At 36.1% G+C, this 26,790-nt stretch overlaps 2 protein-coding genes and 1 long non-coding RNA gene across 5 annotated transcripts; all 3 read right to left on the bottom strand.

Annotated features, from left to right (window-relative positions):
- Positions 1 to 324: 324 nt before the first annotated feature.
- On the bottom strand, positions 325 to 621 carry LOC133528525 (uncharacterized). Its single transcript, XR_009801006.1, has 2 exons — positions 475 to 621; positions 325 to 372 (listed from the first exon to the last, which is right to left on the bottom strand). It is a non-coding gene; the product is annotated as an uncharacterized LOC133528525 (long non-coding RNA).
- Positions 622 to 3,214: 2,593 nt separating this feature from the next.
- On the bottom strand, positions 3,215 to 17,456 carry LOC133528522 (uncharacterized). Of its 3 annotated transcripts, XM_061865912.1 has the most exons (6): positions 17,015 to 17,192; positions 14,952 to 15,043; positions 11,651 to 11,733; positions 10,570 to 10,686; positions 5,183 to 5,268; positions 3,215 to 3,645 (listed from the first exon to the last, which is right to left on the bottom strand). In XM_061865912.1, the coding sequence occupies exons 1-5, from the start codon at positions 17,140 to 17,142 to the stop codon at positions 5,245 to 5,247; spliced, it is 444 nt and encodes a 147-aa protein (XP_061721896.1). In that variant the 5' UTR covers positions 17,143 to 17,192; the 3' UTR covers positions 3,215 to 3,645; positions 5,183 to 5,244. The 3 variants fall into 3 exon arrangements, with proteins under 3 accessions (XP_061721896.1, XP_061721895.1, XP_061721894.1); XM_061865911.1 differs by lacking the exons at positions 5,183 to 5,268; positions 17,015 to 17,192 and adding an exon at positions 17,199 to 17,456; XM_061865910.1 differs by lacking the exon at positions 5,183 to 5,268.
- A 6,917-nt stretch (positions 17,457 to 24,373) lies between these two features.
- Positions 24,374 to 25,442, bottom strand: LOC133528180 (uncharacterized). Its single transcript, XM_061865443.1, has 2 exons — positions 25,333 to 25,442; positions 24,374 to 25,185 (listed from the first exon to the last, which is right to left on the bottom strand). The coding sequence occupies exons 1-2, from the start codon at positions 25,397 to 25,399 to the stop codon at positions 24,605 to 24,607; spliced, it is 648 nt and encodes a 215-aa protein (XP_061721427.1). The 5' UTR covers positions 25,400 to 25,442; the 3' UTR covers positions 24,374 to 24,604.
- Between the last annotated feature and the right edge of the window lie 1,348 nt (positions 25,443 to 26,790).

The raw sequence follows: 26,790 nt of genomic DNA on the forward strand, positions 1-26,790 counted from the left end.
ATTTGGAAAACACGAATGCGTGTGTGTCTATTTCTGTAACTTTATACATTTTATAATACATTAAAACTTATACTTAAACTGAAATAAAATGACATTATACTAAGAAAAAAAAACACACACACACACACACACTTGAGGCCTTGGTTACTTTTTCTTAGTATATGACATTTTATTTCAGTTTATAATTTATATAGTAGTGTTTCTACTTGAAATAATAACAAATTAAAATATTTTCTGAAAATAATTTAATTTGTTCTAATACTTCTAATAGTACATTAAAACTTGCCGTTATGTTAATTCTGTGGATAGGTACAAGTGGCGGTATTGTACTCTTCAATTTATATGAAATAACTTCACCCTTTTTATGTTCTCCTGAAATAAAATAAATTTAAAATTAAACGGGACCTTACTGTATGTTGTTTTATATATTATGTAGGTAGATATCATATTATAAGTAAATTCTTACTACCCTACCGTATTGAAACAAAGCCGCAACGTAGTGAAAAGTGACGAGTAGGACAAAACATATTTCCTTCATTATTTAGAAAAATATTTCCCAAACACGAAAGGAGAGTTGGGATGACTAAATTAGAAAGATCGTCATAAACGTGCCATCTTCAATCTTAATGCACTACAAGTGGTGCCCGTAGATAATCGTTTTTATTCGGATTTAAGTTAATTATCAATTATACAGTCACGTTTACCTACAGAAGTAAAGTAGGTATAGTTCGTGTCATCCGCGATGACGCGCAATTTTAAATCAATTCTCAACCTTTAAGGGGGACCCTAACTCCCTTAACCTAAATCCCTTAGTTTTCTAATGTTTTTTTGTAGCTTATCATATTAACAGCAACGGCTGTAAGCATTATAGTATACCATATTTACTTCAAAGTTCACTGTCTTCGAGATATTTGGCATCAAAGTTGACCAATTTTAGGCCAAAAAAACTGGTTTACTGGCCATAGCTTTTGAGTTAATTAGTTTAAAATTAAAATCTCTGGACAGTTTTTAGAGACGTCAAAGACGAACCCAAAAGTGTAGATGTCGTACATGTAAAATCCTTCACAGCAATCTAGTAGCGAAAAAAGTGTTTTCTCAGACATTGTAAAAATATATATAGAAAAATAAGTGTTAATTTTTTTCAAAATCCGACAGACCAGAATGGAGATAAAAGATTGAAGAATCGATAGCCGCTTGTCTTATAATATAATTTTACCTATAGTGCAAATGTAGGAGTAACGACTCAAAACTAGTCAAAGATGAAAATTGCGGGGAGTCCCTTAATAACATGACCATACGAGTCAATGAACGAATTTTCGTGAATGACCTATAGATCGCTATAGCCGCTATAGGTACCTAATTTATCTATCCCATTCAGATTAACATAATGAAACCTGCCAGGGCAATTCAATTAAAACAGAAAGTCTACCGCGAAAATTATCTGCCTCTCTATCAATCACTCTGCCTATTTCGAGTGATAGAGAGGTGAATAGACGAATTAACGAACGAATATAATAATAAGCCCTAGTAGTACCGGCAGGTAGTACCGATAGAGCAAAATTAGTCTTTGCTGTGAATTTTGATTTTGAGTCATAAGCGTAGCGCATGATTCTAATTTAGAATTGTGAGCTTAGTCAGGGACTTTAAGGCACGAAGTGCAATAAAGTTTGTTCTTGTGGCACATCACTCTTTTTACCCAAGCAGTGAGAGTATAGGTATTAGAAGGAAAAATACAGTACATATCTAATTCCTATTCCCGGTCATTTTGTCTCAGCCTCGCAGCCAAATTGAATTTGCTCTCTGTTTAATCTTCAAGGCACCCTTTTTTAGGGTTCCGTAGCCAAATGGCAAAAAACGGAACCCTTATAGATTCGTCATGTCCGTCTGTCTGTCCGATTCTGTCACAGCCACTTTTTTCCGAAACTATAAAAGCTATTCTGTTCAAACTTGGTAAGTAGATGTATTCTATGAACCGCATTATGATGTTTACACAAAAATAGAAAAAAAACAATAAATTTTGGGGGTTCCCCATACTTAGAACTGAAACTCAAAAAATCTTTTTTCATCAAACCCATACGTGTGGGGTATCTATGGATAGGTCTTTAAAAATGATATTGAGGTTTCTAATATCATTTTTTTTTAAACTGAATAGTTTGCGCGAGAGACACTTCCAAAGTGGTAAAAAGTGTGTCCCCCCCCCCCGTAACTTCTAAAATAACAGAATGAAAAATCAAAAAAAAATATATGATATACATTGCCATGCAAACTTCCACCGAAAATTGGTTCGAACGAGATCTAGTAAGTAGTTTTTTTTTAATACGTCATAAAAATTAAAAAAAAAAATTTTTTTTCATCAAACCCATACGTGTGGGGTATCTAAGGATAGGTCTTCAAAAATGATATTTAGGTTTCTAATATCATTTTTTTCTAAACTGAATAGTTTGCGCGAGAGACACTTCCAAAGAGAAAAAAAGTGTGTCCCCCCCCCCCCCCCCCCCCCCCTGTAACTTCTAAAATAACGGAATGAAAAATCTAAAAAAAATATATGATATACATTACCATGCAAACTTCCAACTAAAATTGGTTTGAACCAGATCTAGTAAGTAGTTTTTTTAATACGTCATAAATGGTACGGAACCCTTCATGGGCGAGTCCGACTCGCACTTGGCCGCTTTTTTTCTTATTTGTGTTTCTGTATTTGTTTCTTTCTGTCTTCTGTCGGACTTGACGATCATTTACAAAAGAATGTCTCGTAATGTATTTACTTACCTAGTTAACTACTTATACCAGCCATGAATAGCTACGAATCATACTCGATTAGCAGAGATGATATATTATTTGATTTGATCCGATATAACCCTTTCCCAGACCGCAGCGATCTATTACAAGGTTTTCCAAAAAAAAATTGACGTCTTTTTTTCCCGAAAATGCAATCTAATTTGAACCTTAAATCAAAACGCTAAAGTTGGAATTCTATTGGCGCGTATGTGATCGATATTATATAATATACAAATACTGAAATACCTACATTACCTACATAGAAAACACCCATGATCCGGGAACAAATATCTGTGCTCATCAAACAAATAAATGACCTTACCGGGATTCGAACCCAGGACCATCGGCTTCTAGGCAGGGTCGCTAGTGTCACTACCCACTAGGCCAGACCGGTCGTCCACGCAATTACACGATAACCAATCAATAAAAAACAGTGTGAGCATAAAAGATTTTTTATTCAACTTTTCTAATTTTTTACATAGTATTGAGCAAGATTATGTGCTATGAAAGTAAAAGATGATTATTTTACACTCGAACAACGTAAAAGATTCGTTTGCGGGTAAGATTATTATAATGCACGCAACATTGAGAACACAGCACGCAAAAGTGTGACAAAACAGTGAAATTGTTTTTCAGAGGTTCTTGAAAATCATTTTCATTTATCCTGGTAGGAAACCGGAGTCCTGGTTTTAATGGCATAGAAAAGCCGTTCGCAAAGAATTGCATCGCAAATAAAGGATATTTGATATGTAATTTCAAAATGTTTGTAGTTGGATCAAATATGACGATGGGATTACTGATAACAACTAGTCCCGTGGTCACGACGCTTAAATAAGTGTAGCTGCTTTCAAGATCGGCGCGGTCATGCTAAAAATAAAATAAAAATAATTAAAATATAGCAATAAAACCAACTCACTTTTATCTGATTAGAGTGACGATTACTCGATTACGTATGATTCAGTTAGTTAACCATTGTCGATTGTAGGAAATAACTCACATAAATAAAAGCTAGTTATTATAAACTTTACAATACAGTTTATAATAACTAGCTTTTGTTTACAACTTTGTCCATATACAAATTAGATAGCGTCACTATACATTACTACTTGTCAGGTCATAAGTTCTGTCACATAGGTTTTTACTGACAAAAAAGCTGTAGGTACACATCCCTTATTATTCATATTATTATTTATATATACCTATGGGTTGAAAGCTTATTTAATACTGAATTACGTACAATATAATTTAACGTAATTTGCTGTCTCGGTTTTGCATAATTCTATGTATTATTCAGAAAAATGTTATAAAAATACGCAACCTGTTCGAGGTGATTTTGATCCCAATTTATTTATCCTTTTAACATGCTTAAATCTTATAAAAAACAAAACCAGATCTATCTTATAATATATAATTAATGTGTACTGCTAGTGTCAAAATTACGACTGTACGTGTTTTACCAAACCTATTCACTGAAAAGTACCTTAAGTTTGAAGGGTATTAGCTGAAGTACAGACTTGTCATAGAACTAAATGATCGTAATAAATTGACGTTCTAATAAATTAGGTTCATACATATAAACAATTGTACCTATTTTATCAATGTGACGCTGATTTTTACTCCCTTCTATAAAGTATATTTTTTTACAATCCTGCCGCATATCCGCGTCTAACCCAAATCCCAAAGTAAAGAAGTAGTAAATAAAGACGCGATCTAAATTTAAATTAATGTCTTAATCAGTATAAAACAAGCTTTGAAATCATAAATAAATAAATAAATATTATAGTGTCATTTTTACACAAATCATGGCAAACTTTTTTTTATAAAAAGCTTTGTATCTATTACATTATATCAGTCAAAACCTTTGTGACAGAACTTATATGACCCAACTAAGTACAACTACGGTTCACAAGTTCAACTCGTAGTTACTTATTCATGCCAATCTTATTTTTGGTGTCAACTTAGTTTTTCCCTGCTTTTATAAGAAATATTTGACCCCCAAACGCTGACATTTAAAAGCCCCAGTCGACATAATGAGCTGTATGGCTTGTGCTGTAAGTACTTAGACAACGATATATATAGCATAAAAATACGTAAATACATAGAAAACACCCATGACTCAGGAACAAAATTAAATATTCGAGCTCATCACACAAATAAATGCCCTTACCAGGTTTTGAACCCGGGACCATCGGCTACATGCAGGGTCAGACCGATCGTCGAATAATATTCATGCTTGAATCGCCTTAAATACACAGGTTTACATAAAAACTATAATTTTCGGGACTAAAACAGATTCATCTTAACCGATTTTAGCAGGATACCTACAGAACGACTAACTTTTATTACAATAGTATTACTATATATGAGTATAACTATATGTAAGTAGGTATGGATTGCTACTTACTGTAACGTTCACCGTAAGTTCAGAACGGAATGGTGGTATTTTACCATGGTATCTTAATGACTCTACCTCTCCCATTTTGTGAGATCCTAAAAATAAAGAAAACTTAGCATCTATGAATACTTACAAATTGCATGGCCTTTAAGGGGGCCACTGATTAACAGAGGGCCTACCGCGAACCACGTTCGACGTGTTCCCTGTCACACTTACGTACGAATTTACGAGTGCGACAGAGAGGCAACACGTCGAACGTGGTTCGCGGTAGGCCCTCTGTTCGCAACAGTTCCGAACAACTGACAGGCCGTTACCGTCCGGAGAACTGTTAATCAATGGGCCCTTTAATACCTACCATAATACACATATGAAATACAATCTTAAATTATAAAGAGAGTACTTTATTTACAATAACAATATACATAATGGATATATACAGAGGATTACTATAACTAGCTTATATCTAAAATAGGCCCTTGAGGCATTGTACCAAGGATGCTAGCGGCATTTCCTCGTTGTATCTCAATGCTTATACGTTGTGCGAGGAAGCCACCAGCTCTTCGGTCACCAGTTACGTCAACTAGACATATTTAAATATCCTACCGTATTCAAAAAAGGAATCTGCAGGATTAACAATTATAACAAACAGTAAAATCACGCAAAAAGCTCCCCGTTTCATTGTCGACACGATATACCTATACGATGTGCTAAATCTTGTCAAAATTGACTGAAGGTTCTAGTTTTTATGCAATACCGGCTATCTGCTGCTAGATACTTTTGCCGATAGGACTTATGTCTGCAGATCGTATTAATCGATTGTAGGCATATCGATACTAGTCAATTAAAAACGTCTTGTGTTAAATTGGCATCAGCCACTGTAACGAAATGATGAGTTAGATTTTTTTAAATACTACGTCAGTGGCAAACAAGCATATGGCCCGCCTCTTGGTAAAAAGTCTCCGTAGCATGTACGCCTGCAACTTCAGAGGAGTTGCTGACCCTAAAACTCCGCACCCTGATTGAGCTCTTACCCGCCTAGAGAAACACAATTCTATTTATGGGTCGTGTTATTTGGCTGCGGTTTTCTGTAATTACGGTACTTCCTCAGTTAGGCTCTGCTCTAGACTAGATATGGAATAACATCCGCTGTGCTGTCAGCGCCTACACCCTACCAGCCTACCACACAAACGAGAAGACATTCACAGTGCCCAATATCCGGATCCCTTTCTTTGGCATAATTACTGAAAGTATCATTAGTCATAACTCTGAAAACGTTAACTTTTCAGGAATTTCCTTAGGTTATCCTATAGATAGGTTAGGTTAGGTTTGTTTTATGGCGATCCTGAACAGTTACGCGTTTGTGAGAAAAACCAAATTATGGCAAACGAAAATGCGGACAAACAATACATTATGATTATGACTTAAAACTTTATGGAAAACAATAGAGCCCCGCCTATACCTCGCTTTTGGACGTTGTGAGAGACACGAAATACACCAAAATGTATCGTAGTAACATACCGAGCTATATATAGCAAGGTATCTTAAGATGAGGTCTCTAAGATATCCAAAGATACGAAAATGTGACCATGGCCGGAAAATCGTCTCACTTTGTCGCGTCACGCGTGCCATAAGGACGCCTTGTTAGGTTATTCGTATAAAGATACAAGCAAATCGCGCCCTTATGGCAAGCGACAAAGTAGGCGTTTTGCCGGCCGCGGACACAATAGTACAACATTATGATACAAGTGTGCTAAGTTGGTCATTACACACGAGGCGACATTTTGCGCGCGAGCTGTAAGCCAGCGCGCAATCAGAAAGCCGATGTGGGTAATGACCAATGCACACGCGTTTCATACGGCGTTTTTCAACACACTTGCGAGGAAAAAACAAAACTTTTAAACAGATTTTTTTTGTCAAAACAGTAAAGGTACCTACAATTTTCAAAATGGTTACTTACAGTTTTAACATCAAATAATTGCACCAAAGCGTGCTGGGCTTGTAGGCACTTATTCGCCAGTTCATTGGAATAAGCTACTAACACGTTTTCCAAGAAAGACTGAGCGTTTTTGCTGATTTTCCATTGAATAAAAGTTTCATATGCAGCCAATTATTTTTCACCCGATTGTGATGGTAAAAAGCTATCGTTCTCGGCTCTTGCCTCTATGACTATTACTGGCAGCGTCAATTTTATGTGTTCCTTATTTTCAATGCTTGAAAATGACATGTTCGTCAATATACCTATAAACTAAAAACATGCAAAACTATTCCAATTTTATGACAAATACGGAAAATGGTTCGCGCGTTGTTTTTTTACGCATGAGTCCAATGCGCGCGCAAGGCAAAGGCGCGAACGAAATCGACAAACAGCCGATTAAAAAAATGTTAAAAAGCTAATATTTTTGTATTTCTATTCGAAGGATGGAGATCAAATCGATAAAATTTTATGTTTATTCATTTACCTATGGGTACCCTATGTACCCATAGGTAAATGAATATACAATAATTATATAAATTTTAAATACTAAAAATTCATTTTCGTGACTTAGTTTTCTGTTGCGTCGTCACCTGTTCTGAATCAGGATTCGTCAGATTCCCACGGAACCGCCCAAAATGTCACCTTTGGCCAGAAGTTCGTACTCGCGATGGTTTCCAGCAGCACCGCAGCAGCGGCAGCAAGTGAGTATAAATCATAAGATAAGTACCCGTACCATTTGTCACTGACAATGTCAAAACTGACATATGCGCTATCGAGAACGTAATTTACTTTCTATACATTTCGCATACTTATATGCGAGTACGAGCGAGATGCGTAGACTAGAAAGTAAGTTACGTTCTCGATAGCGTTTATGTCAGTGACGAACTGGTGGTGGTAGCCACAAAGATAAGTACCTACATGTTGAGTGTCGCTACATGGCTACTGACGTCATTTTATACACGTGTGTAAAAATATCCTTTAGTTAAACTTCATTTGTTGACCGTAATTGTGAAAACAAAGTCAAAGTATACTACACTCATTCATTTTATGGTTTCGAAATAATATTAGGCATGAAGTGTGCCAATCGATTTTAACTTAATTTCATGAATGCCTGAATGTAAACCCGACCAAGTGCTATGCTCAGTGTAGGGTTCCGTAGTTAAGTTACCCTGCCGCCACCATACTTAAAGCCACTAATATGGTAAAGTTAGACCAAGATAAGTTGGCAGCGATTTTGACAGCCCGGACTGTGAAGGTGTTATTTAAACGTCATAATTTGATAGAAATTCGACGTTTAAAATAACCCTTGCACATACGAACCAAGTAAGTTTTACTTTTAAAATACTGACGTTTATAATTTATTTTTTATGTTTCCTTTTGATTAATCATATTTAATTGCATTAATCTAATTTAATAGCCGTTCAAAATATTATTACACAATTTTCAACCGTGGCTGAATGCCGGCTGTGGCTGTGGCTTCGATGCCTAACCTGAAAAAAAAAACTTTACTACGAGTATATGGCGGACGAATGTTTGAAATGTTACCGGATTTAAGAATTATTTCGCTTAAAATTTTGTTCAATACTTAATATAATTTTTCACTTACCCTCCTCGTTGCACAATGTGCTATAATTGTAACGCATCGTATTTGATTGCGCATCGATTATAAGTTAATCAAAAACCTAGCTATTGGCAGTTGGCAGTCAAGAACCAATTAGAAATAAAATAGAAGATCCTAAATTTCGTAAAGAAAATATACAATGTAAACGACTACCAGCCTATCACTACAGTTTGTTCTAGATTAAATCTTGCACTATGCAAGAGTCAAATGTATTGTTTTTATTCATACTTGGATGCTGACTTACAATTAAAGAGTATTTGAAATAGAGGTGGCCTGTCAAAGAAATTTGTAGCCACAGTAAATTTACAGCCATCTTTCGACACATTATTAAAACTTTTAGAATACCTTTTGACTTTCATCCTTATTCTTTCACTGATATGTGTTAAATTTGTTTAAATCTAAAAGTAGCACCATCTTACCGGACATAGGTCAAAGGTATGGCGGTATCGTTTCCAGCGATGGCCTATGATGATACCTTTGGCCTTAGATATATTAGATGGTGCCACTTTTTGATATTTAACAAATTTAACACATATCACTGCAAGAATAAGGATCAAAGTCAAATGACCATCTAAAAGTTTAAAAATTGTATCGAAAGATAGCAGTGAATTTACTGTGGCTACAAATTTTCTTTGACAATCCACCTATATTTCAAATTCTCTTAGCTTTCTGACTTACAACGTGTTAAGATCCGGGTTTTGATACGACCTTGAGTCATGTCAAACGCATCTGTTCTGACGCGTATCTATAGTGTACCGTTTTCTTTTTAATAGATAATACAAAGCAATATTGCTGTTGAGTGTAAATGTTTTTCGATTTGGACGTAATGTTTTGTACTAGCGTCCCGCCTCGGCTTCGCACGGATTACACAAAACGTTAATAAATATTACACTTAAATCTTCCACAGGAATCAATCTATTGATAGCTGAAAACTGCATGAAGTGGTTTTTGAGTTTATGGCGAACATACATACAAACAGACAGACGCGGCGGGGGACTTTGTTTTATAGGGTGTAGTGATTGTTTGCGCCAATACCAACACATATTGTGAAATTGTTTGAGTTTTGGGAAAAATGGTGAAAATCCACAACTTGTGCGCTCTCACGCTATCTTTCGGTCGCTAATCGGCATGCCCTCCCTAGAGTTATCCACCTTAGGGCTCCTCTAGACGATGGCCCAGCGTAAGCCAGTCTAACGGACGCAGCTATGCGGTGGAATGAGAGCAATATCACTTACTCCCTAAATGCGTCCCTTGGACTGGCCTGCGCTGGGCCATCGTGTAGAGGAGCCCTTACCTAGTTTAGAGAATGTGGAAACATTAAGCGAGGTCAACGATTGTTAACAATATAACACAACATAGAATATTATCATTTCTCTCACAATTTTAACGACCTGTCTGACCTAGTGGGTAGCTGGGTAGTGACTGATGTGATGGCCCCGGGTTCCTGGTAAGGGCATTTATTTGTGTTATGATCACGGATGTTCGTTCCTGAGTCATGGGTGCTTTCATGGCGCTTTCTATGAATTTTAGTATACTTACCTTTAAATTTTTATATACTTATTACAGGTAAGTACATTGTATTGTAGGTTATATTAGTACCCATAACACAAACCATATTGAGCTTAATATGTGCGTTAGCCAATTAGTGTAATAAGTAATGTATTATAATATTTATTTATTATTTATTTACAGTTCCCCATACATATTAAAGTCTTCACCATTATGCAGGACATCCTTGGGCAGGGACCTTTCGCAAGGACGACATGGCACAGCTTTAGCGGTCACTACGTATTCACTTACGGTCCATTGCGGAAAGTGGTACTGGATGTAGACCCACGGTCTGCTATATGACACTCTTGGAGTTGCGGGCCCGCTTACGACTACTTTGACACCTGTGACCAACTTATTCTCCAGTTCCTAGAAAAAAAAAATGAGTTACAAAAAAGTAAAAAATGATATAAAAAATTTATTTAAAAAAAAATTAATAAAAAACAAAAACCAAAATAATTTCATTTTATATCTTTAAAAAAAACGGGAACCGCCTTAAAAAAACTGACCCACTGAAAAGCACAAAATAATTTTATATAAGTACCCCACGCCTATCCTAGTCCAGTCCCTATCTCGTCGTAAAGCAATTTTTTGCCAAAAAGTAATTAATACGTAATAGTAAGAAAATTAATAACCATCCTGGTAATTAATTAGTTTTTGAAGTCGGTGCCAAACAAAACAATTTTCCACATATGGATTTGGGTAGAACTTCATACATATTTGGGATTGTCATGAATAAAGCTGACGTTCGGATTCCGACCTCAGCTGCATTACAGACGCCGCAGAGGGGCATATACAGATGTTTATTTAGTCACCAGCAATATATAGGTCATACTTTAGAAATATATAGGTCATACTGAGTACCTAACTTTTACTAAGGGACCAACCCCGAAATCACCAAAAAAAAATGTCTGTTTCATACATTTTGACACTGACGTTGACATTTTCTATGGTAATGTAAATGGTTTTTCGCGATATCGGGGTTAGTCCCGTAGGTACTCAAGTATGATCTACATATATATTCTTCCCGTAAAATTTTGCATGTGACTAAATAAACACTCTGTATTGTATGTAATATTTTAGATCCAGGGGGGGGGGGGGGGGGGGGGGGGCAGCAGTTAATATATTATGTCACTTGAATGTTTCATGTGATTTTAGAAGGGGTTAGCAGGCCAAATTCCCTGTTTTACGTCGCTATAGCACGCTTGAAAGTTGTATTAAACAATAACGTTCTGTATACAATAAAGATTAAATAATAAAAAGAATATTAAAAAACATGAATAGTATCAAAAGTGTCAAAACAATTAATACATTCGGGCCGCCTGCTACTTACAGAAACTAAGACATCAAGCCGGTAATAAAATGCTGGAATGCTTCCCTGTTTTCGAATATATTCTTCTCCTATTGAATAATTGCCTGAAACATTAAGAGCCCTTAATCCTTGGAACGTTCTCCGATTTCACGAAATAACGCTCGATAGATGGCGTTGGCGCTCGGTACGCGAGCGCCGGCAACGCGACGCGCGTTTGATGCAGACACGAATAATCTTGATAGTTTTCAATATAATTTCAAGCAACATTAATTTTAGTGTCATATGATATCATATGGGCACTCTTTATTTTATTGTATATGCACAGTAGGTTTTTTTTTATGTACACTACTACTAAGTGTACAGACTACAGAGTGTACTATAACCCTTGCTCTTTATTCTGTCTCTTTCACACCAATGGAAAATGAAGAAGTTACTAAATGACTGCAGGTATAAATAAAGTATATTAGTGCGATAGAGAGACAGATAGTGTTTCGTTGTCGTATCGTAAACGATTGGCATGTTGGCCACACACTTGCTTTGTGCCTAGTCAAAATACCAATCGTTTGCGTATATTAGTGCGATAGAGAGAGAGTAGTGTTTCGTTGTCGTATCGTAAACGATTGGCATGTTGGCTACGCACCCATGATATCTAGCCAAGAAGCCAATCGATTGCGCATATTAGTGCGATAGAGAGACAGATAGTGTTTCCTTGTCCTATCGTAAACGTTTGGCATGTTGGCTACGCACCCATGCTGCCCAGCCAAGATGCCAATCGTTTGTGCATATTAGTACGAGAGAGAGACAGATAGTGTTTCGTTGTCGTATCGATTGGCATGGTGGCTACGCACCCATGCTGCCTAGTCAAGATGCCAATCGTTTGCGCACATTAGTGCTATAGAGTTTCAGTGTTATTTGAAATCATGTTAGGGTTTGTATTATTATTTTTGACCCGAATGAAGTCCATCCAGGTTCTTATGATGGAGTCAGGAGTTGGTCACCAGAACTCCTAATCTACTCATTATAATTCCATCGTGCTTGGGCTCAAAAGATTTGCCCTGACGAACACCATCGATCTAGATGAGGTCCAGGGTCTCATTGGTGACCAACTCCTGACTCCATCATGAGACCCTAAACCTCATTTAGATCGATGGTGCTGGTCAGGGCAAATCTAATGAGCCCAAAAACGATGGAGTTATGATGAGTAGATTAGGAGTTCTGGTGACCAGTAGCTCCTGACTCCATCATGAGACCCTGGACCTCATCTAGATTGATGGTGCTCGTCAGGGCAACTCTATTGAGCCCAAACACGATGGAGTTATGATGAGTAGATTAGGAGTTCTGGTGACCAGCTCCTGACTCCATCATGAGACCCTGGACCTCATCTAGATTGATGGTGCTCGTCAGGGCAACTCTATTGAGCCCAAACACGATGGAGTTATGATGAGTAGAGTAGGAGTTCTGGTGACCAACTCCTGACTCCATCATGAGACCCTGGACCTCATCTAGATCGATTGGTGTTCGTCAGGGCAAATCTTTTGAGCGCAAACACGATGGGATTATAATTAGTAGATTAGGAGTTCTGGTGACCAACTCCTGACTCCATCATGAGAACTTGGACTTCATCCGGGTCAAAAATAATAATGCAAACCCTAACGTAATTTCAAGTGAAAATGCGTTTTTCAGAAAATCGCAGCCAAATAACACTAGTGTTGTGTTCCTGCCGGTGAGTAAGGTTGCCAGAGCTCAACGAGGGGCGGGAGGGGTTAGGGTCGGCAACGCGCATGTAACTCCTCTGGAGTTGCAGGCGTACATATGCGGGCCGTATGCTTGTTTGCCACCGACGTAGTATATAAAAAAAGTAACACCGAAAATCCATCAATAAGCGAGTCTCTTGTTAGGCATACTGTAAAAATGAACTTTTATTAAGATTTTCTAATCGCAGTATATAGCACTTCTCGGAACTCCGTAGCTGATTACGAACGAAACGAATGCCTGACAATCGAGCACAGGTCCATCCTCTAATCGCGCTCCGCGCGGACTGAGAGCGGGGTGTCGTTGCTGCGTGATTTATACGTGTTTTAAAAAAATATAAATTTACGGCAATGTAGGTCCCATAGTTATGATTTTTTTTTTATAGGTTAACATAAAGTTACAGTTTGCTATAATATTATTTTTAAAGCAAAATATGCGTACAATTTGCGGAAATAAAATATAATAAAACCCTGTTTTCGCCAAAAAAATGAAGAAAACTCGGAAGGTATTTTATCAGTTTTTTCAAATGAATCTTCGATTGTTAATCATTCCAGCCCCTCGTACGAGATATGTTGAATCAAATTGTAGTCATTCATGTACCAAATGATTCTTGTTTATAGCAAAATTAAGAACCGAAACGCCACATCTCACTGCAAAATTTGGAAAAGACTCCCAAAAAACCTCATTAAAAAAGAGGTTTAAAAGAGAAAATGAAAATTTGAACTGTTGGAGCCCCTAGTTTAGGAAACGATTATTTAAGTACGTTATCAGTTTTTGAATAAATACTGATAGTTACGTCGTAATCTTGAATGAAAAAGGAAGCATTTTACAAAATACGCTCGTCTGTAGGAATAAGGCCTCTTAAGGAATATCTCCTTCTTTATGTGTGTAAAAAAACTAATTAGAAAAAAAAAACAAAATCAGCGTAAGGCAATTTCATCCTACATTGGTATAATGAACAATATCATTAAGGCATTTGAAATACTATTACAAAATATTAATTTATATAAATATATTTTAGATTCGCAAAACGCCATGTTCAACGGCGAAAGGTTGCACTCATTTTCAATGTTTGTAACTTAATGTACTAAACCCGTCTAAAAGCTCTTTCGTCGCTCATAGCGTTTGTACACATTTTCTATTATAGAAGTTCGGTAGAGCAGAAGGAGAGTACTCTTCGTTCTAGACTTTCAGACTTCTTAGGAACCTTAATGTTTTTTTGAAAGGCCTATCGAATTAGGTGCCACGTGTTTATTTAACTGGAAAATAACTTTTTATACTACTATACTTACATGTATGGAGTGCCCCCCTAAATATATATTTTTATACATTTTTACTGCTAAATTAAGTAGCGGCTCACAGAATAACAAAATACACCCACGTTTTAAATGTTATTAAAATATGTCTTATAGTTTCCGAGTAAAATGGTAGTGACGTACAGACAGACGGACTAACGTGACGACTAAAGGTTCCGTTTTTGCGATTTTGGCAATGGAACCCTAAAAAGTTGGTCCACCCACCTGTCACCCATACATGCCTATATATGTACTCGTAGTAATGTTTGACTTACCAAATTCATAAAAGTTATCGTATGCTTTTGTAACTGCAATGACTGCTATCAATAGGCACAAAACTTGAAGCCTCAAGTTGTCGGCAGCCATTCTAAAAACCATAAAAAACTTGGTGAACTGATTTTTGTCAAGCAGAAACGTCTGCGATCGATGCTACAAATTTTTAAAATATAAAATAAAATAACTATTTATTACAACCTAATTTAAACTATCACAATCATGTCAGGTTTAAATAAATTGTCAAATAATTGATTTAAACATTATAAAAGTTCATTGTTATGTATGCCATTTCATATTATTATAGACATCGGTCGACTTGCCTCCCGGCATAGACCTCCCGTAAGACGTTCCATTCCCCTCTGTTGGTTGCTATTTTTGTCCATATTGGTCCAGCGATAGCTGTTATGTCATCTTCCCATCTGCGGTAAGGTCTGCCACTTTTTTCATCTTTGGGGTACCTGGTTGTAACAATTTTTGACCATTTCTGTCCTGGTTCTCTTAGCCCGTGTCCAGTCCATTCCCATGTAAGGTAATTTGTTTCATAGGGAATATCCATTAATTTTGTGTTGTTTCTTATGGTGCTTGGTTTTATTTTGTCTTTCTTTTTGATGTTGGGAATATTTCTCTCTATTTTGTTTTCAAATACTAAAGAAAAATTTAGAAATTCTCCACCTCCGGCAAGACTGGAACTAAAGTACTGACTTACACTGTTTGGGCACACCTGGGGCGGGTTACAGCTTGAGGAGTGGCTGCCAAGTAGGAAGAGGGAGAAAGAGAAAAGAGATAGAAGTAAAGTTGACAGAGAAGAATAGAGGAGAGTGATGCTTACCAGAAGTGTGCGAATCTTTCCTTTCCTTCTTTTATACATACTTGGTAAGTTGTTAGAGTTAAGCTAAGCTAACTCTGCACCGTGTTTGATAACACAAAGTATGGAAGTGTTAGAATAAACGTCAAACTTCTATGAAATTATGAGTTATGACGTTTAACACTTGCAGACCCTGTGCTATCAAACACTAGTGTTAGCCTGACTTTCAAGATGCATCCATATCGCAGTTAACTTATTTATCAAACTTTAAGGGGTCTCTTTCTTTGCCTTTCGTTCTGTTACCTACTGTATATACATAATAATAAAATCACGATCACTACACCTTATAACATAAAGTCCCTCACCGCGGCTGTCTGTATATATTGTATGTTCAAATAAAACTGATAAAAAATTTCATGCGGTTTTCACCGATATTATCTTATATTAGCAATAAAGTGATTTTTGAAGAAAATAATGAGGTATAGAATTTGTCAAGGTTTTCTGCTAGATGGTTTTGTCTTCGCTATATTATATAAGATGATAAAAATCGATCCAGCATTTGAAATTTAAGTAGCTCTATTCCATGATGGATGGCATTTTTGCCATAAAATTATATTTTAGGGATACGAAGTGCATTTTTAAAATTTTTAATTTATTAGTTATCACTAGTTAAAACTCTTTTCATGTATTGAAACTAGTTTTACTTTTAAGCGGGATTTAGTTTAGACTAAGTGCCTTGGTAAGATTTTTTTTTTCTAATTACCCTTCAAAATAAAATTCAGGCACTGAGATAAACGCTTGCTCACTAGTTAAAACGAGTTTTCACGATAAGTCGAAAGATAATAACAAAAAATCTTATCGACTGCAAGATACCTATATGAAAATGAAAATGAAAAAAAAATTAAAAATGATTTATTTAGGTATCAAAATTGCAGCCTATTACATAGTAGACGAGTATTACATTTTTTATTATTCTGATGTTCACATGTTTTTTGAAAACACGATAATCATTGCCACCAACGGCAAAATTGAATTAACGCCGCACTTTCTATCTTTCTGTGTAAAATTAAGTGTTTTTCTAAAAAATATGCCTGCGGTCTAATTGCCGGGACCTATACAAAATGTATGAAAATGTATGTCGTACAATTAGACGTAACCGCAGACATATTCTCAGGGAAAGACCCTTAAAACAATAAGCTTCGCCTTCGTAGATGGCCATCTTGTCCTTATGATGTCCCAAATTAGGCAGTGTCTTACCTGAGCGAATAACTCGCGAACGCGAAGCGGCGCAGCGTGGCGCGGCGCAGCGCGGCGCGTATGAATTCAATCCTTTGATACCTATGGAAGTGTCCTAGGTACGTGGGCGATCTCCGAATGTGAGTCATCGCCCACGTAAGCCGCGCTGTTAGTGCTAAGTTATAAACTTGGTAAATACACCCACCTAATTATAAATTAAATGAATATGATTAAATTCTTTTGCTGAAGTTTCACTGTGGTAAAGTGGTTTGCAGTAACACTAATTGAAAAACTGTAGGGCAATTGCAGCCAACTATTAATTAACAATCGTAACACGTTTTAATAATACTTTCAGCGTACCGCATTAATACCTAAAAACCTAACAGGACGGTACTAGGGAGTGCTCTCGGTACTAGTTTTCTAAACAAATACAGTACCAGAACCGGGAATTTCCGGTTCACGCCATACAAATCCAGTTCCGAAAGCATTCCCTAAACGGTACCGTGCGTAGTATAGTGGTATAGGTAAGTGGGTCCATATCCAGTTTCCAAATGAATTTCATTCATAAAATGCATAATTTTTGCTGAGCTTGCAATAATAAAAAAAAATACTACGCAGTTGTTGAAAAAAATCCCAGTTAACAAGGCCCGCCGTTACCGGGTAGGCTAGAGATGCTCTTACTCATGATAGTATGCTTTTATTTAAATTTAACATGATTTCATTTCATTTTCTAGGCGCAGTAATGTTAGCAACGTTAAAATTAATAACTTTAATTCTTGATTTTTAAACTGTGACATTACTGATTTTTGTCACCATAGCGATCTCTTCTATGTTGACCATTGAAATGTAACGTGCTCCATATTTGTGCTCTTGCAACAAATCTCTATTTGTCTGTTATTTTACATCTTTTAACTCTACAGTCCACTCCTCTCCACCTGTTCGAATCCGGCTTGGAGTGGGATCCAGTGGGATGGAGGGCTTAGTGACATTTTCTTTGATATACCTTTTAGCCACACATCATCTGTTAACCGTAATTGTGATAAGATAAATATTTGAAAATTGAAAACCCCCCTACGCTATACTTATGCCAAAAATGCCTTACATCACTTTGGAAAAGAGCTGATACTCTTCAAACTGCTGGATCGATTTCTATCAAACATAGATAAGAACCATTGCAAGCAAAACTAGTTTCTATGTAAAAAAAACTGCATCGAAATCGGTCCATCCGTTAGAGAGCTATGATGCCACAGACAGACAGACAGACATTGGCGTCAAACATATAACACCCCTCTTTTTGCCTCGGGGGTTAAAACAACCTAGACTTATTGGACACAGACAAGTAGTCCCATACTACTAATTAATCTGCATGTGAAGCCGAAACACGATCGATGTGTGCGTACGACGCGACGCGTGTGCTTATACACAGCGCCACAGACACATATACACAAACTATGTTACCAGTCTTTCTTTATTTCACCGAAAGTAGAGGGATTTAAACAACTTACTTGCGTGAAAATTAATGTCAGATAATTTATTTTGTTAATTGCCCTGCTGTGGCACCAATTCACCGCACAAACAACCATCTTTCTTGTATTTTTTATTCAAACCGGGAGGTGTTTCAATTAACCGAGTCGACTTTACTGGGTTCGAATACGATGACAAGAGCATATGACTGTCTCAGATATTCGAACTGGGTATTTATCTAAAGAAACAAAGCCAATGTATACTATTACATATACCCATAAAAACCTGCACTCGTTTTATGGTTTCAAAATGCCACGCTATAAACCTTGAAATATGCCTTTAGCCAATCGATTTAAACTTCATTTAAAAAGACTAAATCCACGATATTTAAAAAAAATATGGTGATATAATCTTTGTGTGTGTAATGAATGTGTATGGAAGACATAAAGGCAAATATCACCATAAATATCCTGATCACCGATTGAATTTCATGGTGTATATAGCACGAATTATATTTATTAACTGAGAATAATAAAATTCCATATAGATGATATAGCCAATAGCCAAAGATCTAACGCACAACCGTACAATCCCAAAAAAAAAGCCTATATACGTCCCATTGTGCCAACCGCGAAAATCGAAATTCGCAAATTGCGGGGATCTTTCTCTTTTACTCTCACTAAGACGTAATTAGAGTGACAGAGATAAATGGCCGCAATTAACGAACTCGGATTTTCGCGGTTATAGCCCTGGCCTCCTCTCATGCGCGAGAGGGTTTGGGCCGGAAAAAATAGTCATTTTTAAATAGCATCCTGCATGTAGTTACGAGTATCAGAGTTTCTTATTTGTTATAAATCATAATAAAAAATATAAAACATATTATAATTTCAAGCTAGGTGCTTTACATAGTTTAAATAATATATACAAGTACTAACCTACACAGTTTAATGGAATAGAATTTATAAATACTAGACCATAACAGGCATTACAGCAGTGAGTAACTTAAATATTATAAATATTATAATAGTGCTGTTTATTTCAATAAAATAAACGTCTTAAACAATCTATATGAACTAACTAAATTCAAATATTGTATTACAAAAATAAAACTAAAGTTAAACCTAGAAATAAAACAACCTTACCTATAATAGTTGCCATCTTCAACCTTAATTCCTGGCAATATAGGTGGCAAGCAGGCTGTCAAACTCTAGGTACCATATAATTATGAACCCGAAGCACCTATTGGCAATATTTATTGTTCTTCAACTCGCAGTTAACGTGTTGGCTTTTATTAACGAATATGTCTACGAGTTTGGTAAGTTTTAGTCAGGTATAGTAAGAGTACGAGGTTTTTGGGGGTTGTTAGAAAAAAGTGTACCCGTTTTGCCTTAATTATCCCTATTTTCCGTACAGAACTTATTGGTCAGTTTTGTAACGGTCCATACAAAATGTATGGTTAACTGCGTTACAAAACTATTAATGGATATTTATGTGTAAGTGTAATATAAATAAATTGTGTAAGTATAATAATAGTAATTATTTGTGGTCTAATTTGTAATTTTGATTTTTAATTTAATTTTTTTATTTGTTGTTTTAATTTTAAATTGTATATGGACTCTGTCTGAAATAAAATAATGTTATTTTTTATTAAAAAAACTGACTATCAAAAGCGGGACACTTTTTGATTGCCTAAATCGATAGTGCTCGTGATTCTGAGTAGACAGAACCCAAAATGTGTTAGGTTTAAAAAAGTACAGGGCACACTTTTTCTTCACCTTTTCAAGTGGTAGGCCATCGGCTTCCAATCCCAACCGATTACGTCAATAAAATTTGAAATTTGATTAATTGAAATCAACATTCGAACAATTTGAAAATTACGTTGTTATATGCCACGTAAGTGTAAGTTTATTAAATGCCACTTCGCACCTTCACAGTCACAATTATTATAACATCAAAGTAGTATCCGACTGAAGTTTCGGTGTCGGTTTCGACAAGGTTCTGCATAAAATAAGGCTGAAGGTTCGGTTTCAGCCAAAGAATCGCCGAACCTTTCGGCTTGCAGAAACTGTTTTCGGTAATGCTGAAAATAGAGCAAAACCGAACCTTCCGAATCCACATGGATTCTCCGCATGGGTTGGGATGAAATTCCGACTCGCTTTCGGTTTCGGAAGAAAACTCAGTTACGGTCAGACTCGAGGTACACTAGTGGCTCTGTGAGCTGTAGAAATCTCTTTGGCTGTAGACCTCGCGATAGGCTTAGAAAATGTAAAAGTTAAAATACTTAAGCTCGTTGAATTATTATCACATTATTGATACCTACTTAAGCCATTTATGCCGATTTCCGCATTTTGAAAATATTCTAAAATCTGAATCGACAAAAAAAAAATAGAATCTGGTCAAAATGTGACCTCTTGTGAAATTTTCACAAGAATCGGTTGAGAATTGAGACCTGTAGATGAGAACATCCGGACATACGAAAGCAATTTGCTGGAGTTAAAATGGAGACTTTCCTAACGCTTCGGTTAATGAAAGCCGCTAAGGATCTCATTTTATTGTCACTGATACGGTACGAAGTGGCAGAGGCTGTTAATGGAAACCTTTATTTTATGCCCTCTACGCTCTCTTCAGTCCGTCCCGACTCCCGACCCTCGCGACTCGTACGCCCGCCTACCGCGGTTATCTATCGGTTGTATAACACTTTAAACACTCGCGTTTTGTACACATGTTTAATGATTAAATTTAATTATTTCACCTAACTGGCAGCTAGCAACCTTCTATACCATTTATAACGATCGGTTGATATTTAATTATAGCAATTAGTAGCTAGTGTAACCTGGCTGAAACGTCAGATACAAGGTAAAATTTAATGAAATTTAATCGCGTTAGACCCATTTTATAACATTAATTATAGCTATCTTATGACTCTCAAAATATCTGAAGGTCGACAGTCTAAATATGGTTGAAACGTTTACAATATGTAAATTTTGTGGCTGAAACAACACGTAACCATAATTTAAATTAAATTTCCAATTCTAGTGTGATTTTTCCCTCTTTCATACAAAACAATCCATGGCTGTAAAAAAAAACACAATTTGACGAAAACTAATGTTCATTTCATGTTTATTGCCTACAGGTAACAAGGAAGTTGGTAAACAAATTTACACAAAGGATGGCCGAATTCATTTGTTTCAATATAACAATTATGTTAACGTACCCGTAAGTCCTTAACATTACGTATGAAATATACGAGTAGATAGAATAGGCATATACTAGCATAAAAAATATCGCTTTTATCAGACGTAACAAAGAAAGATGCCAAAATTTAATAATTATTCCATCTTTTATTCTTAATTTAAAATAAAAACTGCATGATTTATTCCATTTCATGTTATTTTAAAATAAAAAGTGATGGATTAAGGGTCTCCCCAAACCAGTCGACGCGGAGTCGGCTTTCGCCGAGTGTTTTACACCACACTATTCGCATTTAGCCGATCGACCGTCTCCGCGGTTGGACACCTGCGTTTAGCCGTCTCATCCTCCTTGCGGCCGTAGAGACGCCCGATCGCCTGCGACTTGCTATCGCAACAGTTGTAAAGCGACGGTCGGCTCTCCCGTGCTCCGTCCTGCCGTCGAGACGTCAGACAGCACACGTACAGCCGTTGAGTCCGACGAACAGATGTAGGACAGCGGGTGATCGGCAATCGTAAATCTCATTTTTGGAGACTGGTCGTTAGTAACAACCTGAGTTTGAAATTGAACAGACCTGTAAGATTATTTTCCTTGGTAATTGTTACATATTATATAAGAACCTGTGATGATGGATATTTTAAGTAGACGGGCATGGAAAAAAAGGCTTACCAGCATTTTTATCGTAGCCTACTTGTTGGAAGAGAAAAGCACCTACACCAGAAAAAGCGGAGGCGACCGTGGGTTGATTCTTTGTGGCAATATAGATTAAGTGAAGGTGAATTTAATTTACGATATCCTCGTTTGAAACTCGATCCAAAAATGTTTTACGATTATTATGGCCGTCATCGGCTCTGTTCGGCCGTCGTCAGCTATGTTCGGCCGTCGAACACGCTGATCGGCTTCCGCCAGCTCTGACCGGTCCTTATCGTAGGTACTCGGCCGTGATCGGAGCCGTTCTACTCTTTCCGGCACCGTACGGCTGTATAAGGAGATTTATGAATGCGAACGTGTGCGGTAGGCTGCAAACAGCGTCGTACGAATGCGAACAGCTTTACGGCAAAACGCCGTTTTCCCGTCGAAAGACGTCGTTTCGCGTGGGCCGAGCCGATTTACGACTTATTCGCTCTTATTGCGTTGACATAAAGCTTTTTCCGTACGCGATTTGCCGAAACGGCGTCGACTAGTTTGGGGAGACCCTTATTCTTATTCCATGGTGTTGGAATAAGAATAAAATTTCTGTTTTTATTCTTATTCTTATTCGAATAGATTTTTGCCAAACACTTAGACGTGCCAATCGTAAACGCTCCAAACTCCATAACGTAGCGTAGACATCTCTCTTTATCACTCTTCCATATTAGTGTAACAGTGACAGTTGCGTTTCGTTCGCTACGGAGCGTTAACGATTGGAATGTTGGCTAAGCACCCTGTCTGTGAGATTTGGGGACCTAGCCAAAATGACAATCCTAAATTGACAAACGCCTAACGAAAAAAAAAAAATTTAGATTCGGGATGACTGACTATGAAAACTCACGTGATTATTTCCACCATGATTTCCACACACATAATTTAAGATCTTGCCTAGGCCCCCTGATGATTGATAAAATTAATGGGATCTATAACGAAGGGACTCGAACTCCGCAGATCTTTAATTTTGTTAATTAGTGATCATTCTTGGAAACCCTAACTTTTTATTAATTTAATTTAAAGTTGTTTCTTGGTTTTCGATCGTGTACTTCTCATTTATATTTTACCGAAAGAATGCGTGATGCATGAATCACAAAATATATTTTTTCACATTATTTACTCTATATACGGATAGGTTTGGATTTACAAATTTACTGTCACCGTTTTCCAATTTACAAGCCGTTTGTTAATTATTTCAGGTTCCACCGAATACGGAGGTTACGTATGTTTCAGTGACAGTAAATGCCATCAACCCACCGAAAGTGGATTTCAACAACGAGAGCAAAACCCTGAGTATAAAATATTCCTTTTTGGAATTACCTATTAGTTCATACTCGCTTTTCGTCAAAGGAATACCTACTGCAGCATAAATAAATAAGATCATTCTCTTCATTTCTTGTACATTTCATTAATTCTGAACACCTCGCGTACCTTGTACCTTTGATTGCCTATTATAATTGCTAGAATTATCAAGCAAACATCGGCATACCTTAAATAAAATAATGGTGGCACTGCTACTTAATTATGTACTCTTATAAGTGCGTATATATGTAAATGCCACAAGCGCGAATTGTAGCTAAGTGACGAAAAACAAAAGTTACTTTCCTGACTCACTTTTCTGTAATTATGTAAATTCATTATAGATAATGACGGAAAATATGACTTGAAATTAAACAAAATGCTTGGATTGGGATAGTTCGGTTAGTCAATATTAGCTATGAAAAAAATCGTGTCTTTGTTTGAAACTTGGGAATTATTTTAATTATAAATTAGCTATGAAAACGAAGTCAAAAAAATTAAAGACATTTCTTTATATTAGTAGGTTGTATTAACCGAGGTAGATAAGTTGGATTGGATACGTTTTTTTTTTAATATTTTTATTTATGTTAATTATTTTATTAGATTATAGATAAGTTGGATTAGGTAGAATTTAAGATTGACAAGTTAAAATATATCAGACCCTAAATATCACATGCTAAGGTAAGAGGTACTAAAATTACATTTGTGGGTAGCTTAGTAATTTAGGGAAAGAAGAAACTACTATTACATACATACATATATTTTCTATTTATAAGACTCTTATTTTAAGTTTACTTTTTATCATTAGCTTTAAGATTATTATAGTCTATTTTATTAATTTGTAGTGTAAAACCATTAATAAATAAATAAATTATATCAACTGAAACGACTACTTATAACAGTTTCGGATCACATTTATTAACAGCCCTAGGCAATATTATGGGAGCTTTCCTCTGAGATCCGGAGGCACCAGCCTCAAAACTTATTTTCTGAGGTCTCTCCAGAGAAATACTCTTTTGATTTTCCGAAAGAGTTCTCTGCTGTCTCTCCAGAGAAAGTAATCTTAATCTTTTTAGTCCTGATATCCTCTGCAGTTTCTCCAGAGACAGCTTTGGTATTTCCAGAGGAGTCCTCCGCGGTCTCCCCGGAGACAGCCCTCTTGACCTTTTTGGAACCCTTGGTGTTCTGAGTAGATTTTCCGGAGATAACCTCCTTGCTCTTACCGAATAAGTTTTCTGCGGTTTCTCCAGAGACAGCCTTGTTAACAGGGACAACCTCCTTGGACTCACCGGAAGGATTTTCTGAAGTTTCTCCGGAGACATTGCCCTTAACTTTTTTAGAGGAGTCCTCCTTGATTTTTATATATGAATCTTTTGTAGATTTTTCATAAATCATCCCCCTGATCATTCTAATGATCAAGTCCTCCGTGTTGTCATAGGTAATTTCCTCGCTACTTTCATAAGAGGTCTCCTCGGATTTTTCCTCGGACAATGCATCGGTATAATCAAAAATGATTTCTTGGACATTGATTTTCATCGGAATATGTTTTAAAGCATCTAAAACAAAACCAAAATTATTTATTTTAAAAATTACTAAGGTATGCTGATATAAATTTAAATGAGATTCTATATTTTATGTTCTCAAAACAGAGTGCATAATTACTCTAAAATCGACCTTGTAATTAATGCAAAACAATAACTTACCCGCCCTGGCTATATTTACTGTGGATAACAGACATAAGAACAATCCTAAAAAATAATGAGCAATCATGGTAGCTATTTTTGTATAATTATGGCAAATATTAGCATTAAAACCAGGCTTTTATACATAAATTAAGTCACGCATCTGCCCGAATGATATATTTTAATTACTTAAGAAAATGAAAATTAAGCCCCATGTTTAATTTAGCATGAAGTAGATAATATTGATAAGCAGAAACGTAAAACTAATGAATTCCTAATGCAAATTATGGGTACCGTAACCTCTTTTTAAATATGAATAAGTCACGGTGTATAGAGTAGGTATAAATATGTATGGTTTCGCAGCCTATATTAGTTATATTACCTATAAACTATACTGGTCAAATATTAAATAGGCTATAGGTAAGTATTTATATTGATAATATAATTGAACCACCATTAAAACTATTGATTAATTTGAAAATCTATTTAAAAAAGAAATTTCTTACACCAGAGCTTACACGTAATATACACGGTGTTTTTATTATTGAACACAGTTAATTTTCGTGTTTTTGTAATTTTTCCATAGATTCAAGATTCAAAGAATTTATTTGCATAGAACAGAGTTATGAGAAGGTGTTACAAAATAAAAGAAATCCGTGCATTCAGTCTGTATGCAGATGTGCAAATATTGTGAAAAACAGGCAATATATACAAAAGCATAACATAATATGAATAAATAATACAAAATTTGGAAAGTCATGTCAAAGTATTAAAATCGAGGATCAATATACACTAAAAATGGATTAAACAATATCAAGGATATATAAGAGAAAAAATTAGAATTTAACATACCTAATCATTAATGCCAGTTATATATATAAATGGAAAATAAAAATAAAATCTCAGTTCCGTTCAAGATATTTTTTATGCTATACTTAGAAACAATTTTCTAGAAGCCAGTTAGTCAATTTATTCTTAAAACTATTTCCCTTAAGTAATTTGATGTTATCAGGTAATCCATTATATATCACAATACACGTGTTAAATACATTTTCCTACTCCTCTACTGTTATCTGTCATTTATGCATTCATTAACACGAATATAAGAACATACATAAAAGATTTCAAGAAAAGTCTATATTGTCTATTCCTCATAAAAGCTCTTGTGCTTTTATAAGCTATAATGTTACTGCGATTAATGGCTACCAACCTAACAAAACCAAAACGAATACAGTTTTAAACTAAGTGTATTGCTGCCAACGTACAAAATATTCATTTGGTTGCATAGTAAAAATAATTACTTCGTAAGTCAGAAACACGCATGTGACACCCGTAATATAGCAACACCCATAGACTACGAATACCGCTTAGCATTGCTTGTTAGTCTCCGTAGGCTACGGTGGCCAAAATTGAGAAAAAACTGTCCAAAAAATTAATTTAGCAAGTAGCAAGTACCAGGGCCTCATGAGTTACGAGGAG

This window comes from Cydia pomonella, chromosome 19, assembly GCF_033807575.1.
Source record: "Cydia pomonella isolate Wapato2018A chromosome 19, ilCydPomo1, whole genome shotgun sequence".
Taxonomy (NCBI): Eukaryota; Metazoa; Arthropoda; class Insecta; order Lepidoptera; family Tortricidae; genus Cydia; species Cydia pomonella.